At 43.1% G+C, this 4,470-nt stretch overlaps 1 protein-coding gene and 1 long non-coding RNA gene across 2 annotated transcripts; one reads left to right on the top strand and one right to left on the bottom strand.

Moving 5' to 3' along the window:
- Positions 1 to 2,061: 2,061 nt before the first annotated feature.
- Positions 2,062 to 2,651, top strand: LOC122146666. The gene is made up of 2 exons (XR_006161198.1): positions 2,062 to 2,305; positions 2,446 to 2,651. It is a non-coding gene; the product is annotated as an uncharacterized LOC122146666 (long non-coding RNA).
- On the bottom strand, positions 2,652 to 4,063 carry LOC122146685 (paraneoplastic antigen Ma2-like). The gene has a single exon (XM_042766992.1). The coding sequence runs from the start codon at positions 3,891 to 3,893 to the stop codon at positions 2,652 to 2,654; it is 1,242 nt and encodes a 413-aa protein (XP_042622926.1). The 5' UTR covers positions 3,894 to 4,063.
- Between the last annotated feature and the right edge of the window lie 407 nt (positions 4,064 to 4,470).

The raw sequence follows: 4,470 nt of genomic DNA, 5'->3' as shown, positions 1-4,470 counted from the left end.
CCAAGAGTTATTCAAAGTGACCAGGGATCCAATTTTACTTCGCATATGTTTAAGGAAGTGTTGCAGCAACTTGGTGTGAAGCAAAATCAGTCTAGTGCTTACCATCCACAAAGTCAAGGGGCTTTGGAACGCTTCCACCAAACTTTGAAGTCGTTGCTGCTGGCTTATTGTGTGGAGTTAAAGGGTGATTGGGAGGAGGGGTTGCCCTGGTTAATGTTGGCAGCTCGTGAGGTGGTTCAGGATAGTCTGGGTTTTAGTCCCAACCAGTTAGTCTTTGGTCATAAAGTGCGTGGACCATTGGCTTTACTTCATGATGGATTAAAGGAAGTATCTGACCCACCTCAGGGTTTGCTACAATATGTAGAGGGTTTCAGGCGTCGGTTATTTTTGGCTGGTCAAATGGCTAAAGAAAATTTGCTGAATAAGCAAAAGAAGATGAAGCGGTTGTTTGATAGGAACACGGAGTCTCGTTTGTTTTGTCCAGGTGACCGGGGTGTTAGCTCTGTTGCCTCTTCCTACCTCTCCATTTTGTGCAAAGTTTTTGGGTCCCTATACAGTTGTACGTCAAGTTTCAGAGCAGAATTATTTGATTTCAACTCCTGAGCGGAAGCGACATTCACAGCTGTGCCATGTAAATTTGTTAAAACCTTTTTACTCTCGTTTCAGTGAGTCCGAGAAGGCTCCAGCTGCTGTGGCCATAGCATCTTCTGTGACTGAAATGGCTGAGGATGTTAGGGTACCCGAGGATGGTATTTTACAGCCTCGGCTTAACAATTCTGAAACCTTAAAGAAACTGGAGGAGTTTGTTAAACACTTGCCTTTTAAGCAGAGAGATGAATTGTCTTCTTTAATTTCAGATTTTCCTATGTTGTTTTCAGATTCTCCTTCTCGTACTAATGTGATAGAACATGATATAGATGTTGGTGACGCCAAGCCAATACGCCAGCATTTTTATCGGGTTTCTTTGGAAAAACAATGCCATCTTGAGTCTGAAATAAAATACATGATTGAGAATAATATCGCTAAACCTTCTTTTTCAAGTTGGGCATCACCTTGTTTATTGGTGGGAAAGCCAGATGGTACGTACCGATTCTGTACTGACTATCGGAAGCTTAACAATATTACAAAACCAGATTCGTTCCCTTTGCCCAGGATGGAAGATTGTGTAGATGCGGTTGGCTATGCTCTGTATGTTAGTAAATTTGATTTACTCAAAGGATATTGGCAAGTGCCTTTAACCACTCGTGCACAGGAGATTGCTTCATTTATTACTCTTTCTGGACTATATTCTTATTCAGTAATGAGTTTTGGCCTTAGAAATGCACCAGCTACTTTCCAACGCTTAATGAACCGTGTAACTTCTGGTTTGGATGGATGTGCTGTTTACTTAGATGATGTGGTTGTGTATAGTGATTCATGGGAACAACACATTGTACGTATTCAAGCACTTTTTGAGCGATTAGCTGAAGCTAAGCTCACAGTCAACTTGGCCAAGTGTGAGTTGGCCAAGGCGACTGTGACTTATTTGGGGAAAGTAGTTGGGCAGGGAAATGTACGTCCTGTGCGAGCTAAGGTACTGGCAATAGATAATTTTCCGCCACCAAATACAAAACGAGAGCTTATGCGGTTTTTGGGAATGGTGGGCTATTACAGGAGTTTTTGTTCAAATTTTTCTTCAGTGGTAGCCCCCCTGACCGATTTATTGAAGAAGAGTGTGAAATTTGAGTGGTCCTTGCAATGTAAACAAGCATTTGACAATGTCAAACTGTTGCTTAGTACGGCACCTGTTTTGGCTGCGCCTCGGATTGGATACCCGTTCCAGATTCAGGTTGATGCCAGTCAAGTTGGGGCCGGAGCTGTCTTATTACAAACTGATGAACATGGAATAGAAAGACCAGTTTGTTATTTCTCCAGGAAGTTTAGGGCTCACCAGTTGCATTATTCTACTATTGAAAAGGAGGCATTGGCATTGATCTGGGCTTTGCAGTTTTTTGAAGTTTATTTGACAAGTGGCACTTTTCCGATTGTGGTGTTTTCAGACCACAATCCACTTACCTTTTTTACATTCTTTGCAGAGCCCAAATCAGCGCCTTATACGCTGGTCTCTTTTTCTGCAGCCTTATCCATTAGAGATTCGACACATAAGGGGTGTCGAGAATGTGTTGGCCGATGCCTTGTCTCGGGCTCCATGTGAGAATCTGGATACCTGATTTAAAAACTTGTATGACTGTGACTGACTTGTTTTCGTAGGTGCCGAGAGTTGCCGTGGTTCCAGTTACAAGTGAGGCCTTTTTGAGAACATCTGGTACATTGTAAACCCTTATTTTTTCTGATTAATATAGGTCCTTTACAAGGATCCTCTATCTTAAAGGGGGAGGTGTTTATGGTGTAAGGGTGTGTGGGTTTTTTTTGCTTTTTCTTGTTTTCTCTTGTGATTTCTTCTAGGTGATGGCGTAATGAACAACACCTGTTATAGATCGGGACGTACGAATAAAAGTGCTTCTGAGACGTGGGTCGAGGACGTGGGAAGTGACATCATCCCATGCTGCCACTTGATCGCGCGTTGTTTGTGGATCTGTCGTCAGTAGTTAAATTGATGTGTTAATTTTAAATGTAAACCCCTAGAATTATGTAATAAAAAATATTCTTCATTATACGTTTTTGGTTTGGCCTTCGTTTGCAGTTTTGAGCTGACCGTAACATCTATCTTCACCCATCTCGTTCTTCCCACTCTTTGCCTGCCGCAAGGAACGAATCAGTTTTTGAATCACTTGATCAGAATTTGGTGGAGCTTGACACTTTGTTGCAATATGACCATCTTCTCCACACCTGTAGCAGAAGTAGTCATCTCTTGTCCTGGCTGTCTTGTATCTTAAGGACGTGGAGGCAGACTGGGATGGTGTTGGCCGCTGTTCTGGAACATGAGGTGAGTATTGGGTAGAACTGACACTCAGAACTGCCAACTGCTGCTGTAAGTGTTGAACCTGTTTCTTTAACTCTTGGACTTCTGAATCATCAGTTTTTTTCAGTCTTCTTGGTGTTTTTTCTTTTGTTTTAATCACTAATGATGAAGTAGACAAGGTTTTTGGTTCACCTCCACTTATTTGGCTTCTCAATTCTTCAATTTCGGCCTTAAGTTCCTGGATGACAGAGGTGCTGGCTCTTTCATTTTCATGGAAGTGTATAGCTTTGGCTTTTGCAGACATTCTATGGCGAGCAGCTTCACTCTCTTCTGCCTCACGTATTTCCTTTAACAGACTCAGAAAAGAAGGTGGGTTATTTTTCCTCTCTCTCAGCCTCAATTGGAGCAACATCATGTCAGAATTAACAGCCCCTCTAATCAGTTGTTCTACTCGTACTTTGTCTACCAGTCTGAGGGACAGTCCCTCTCTTTCCACTACTTTGCTAAGGGTCTTCTCCATTCTTCTCAGAAATTCAGACAGAGCCTCCCCTGTGCCCTGGCGCATAAGACGAAACTTGAAGTATAAATCCTCACCAGATTCAGATGATCCAAATGTGCTCTCCAACGCTTCCAAATACTGCAAAGCACTTGCTTCAGGATCTGAAAATCGAACAGCTCTTATGATGTCCAATGCAGGTCCCTTGAGACTTTCCACAATTCTTCGTCTTTTTTCTTTTTCAGAGCAGTCACACTCAGTTATCATCAGCCTGGCTTGGTCCATCCAAGTTTCCATATTCTCCTCTCCCACAGGGGTTGGAACAGCGGCTGAAAAAGTGCGCAGGCGACGATAAGCGTTGCTGTCACTTGGGAGCTTTACTGTTTTTGCAAAGACCTCACCCATGGCGCGTATAATCGACTCAGGGGAACTGTCTGGGGCACTGGGAGGAGAAATCAAAGCTTGTATATCACTGAGAGACTTTCCTTCTTCCATCAAGAACTTTAGTAAATCCTCCAGTAGCTGTGTCAGATGCAGATTCCTGTGTCTGAATTACTATGACTGACCATGGCTCATTCTTTTCTCCCCAGGACACTTCAGTAGGTATGCGCTTAGGGTCAATGGCTTGTTTGCACTCACACAATACCAGCAGAGAACGTGAGGTAGGTCCTCCTCTCGTGTCTCTTACACGAACTCTTCCTAACCCTTTTACAGCTTCCATCGCCTCTTCAATTTCAGCCACTTCTGTGTGAACAGGTACATTTAAAAGCATTAAACCATGAGTCTCATCAATGCCAGCATCTTTACACCAGTTGGCCAACTCTGCTTGGAGGAATGGGTCTTTTGTTAGAGCCATGACAACACTGTATGCAGTTCTCAGTCTCTTAAAATGCAACAACAGGGTATGCTTGAGCTTAACTTTTCTTTTTCTTCTTTTCTTTCAGGAACTCAGTTGTGACTTGCCAGAGGGAGATCCCGGACGAGCCCCCACTTTATGTAGCGCCCCCTAAGTGTCTTTATGTTGATTAAATAGGGCAGCGCACCAGATTCATTAACTATGTGCCTACAGATG

This window comes from Cyprinus carpio, chromosome A11, assembly GCF_018340385.1.
Source record: "Cyprinus carpio isolate SPL01 chromosome A11, ASM1834038v1, whole genome shotgun sequence".
NCBI classification, from domain to species: domain Eukaryota; kingdom Metazoa; phylum Chordata; class Actinopteri; order Cypriniformes; family Cyprinidae; genus Cyprinus; species Cyprinus carpio.
Note: the sequence above shows the minus strand (reverse complement) of the source record. Positions and strands in the feature narration are given on the sequence as shown.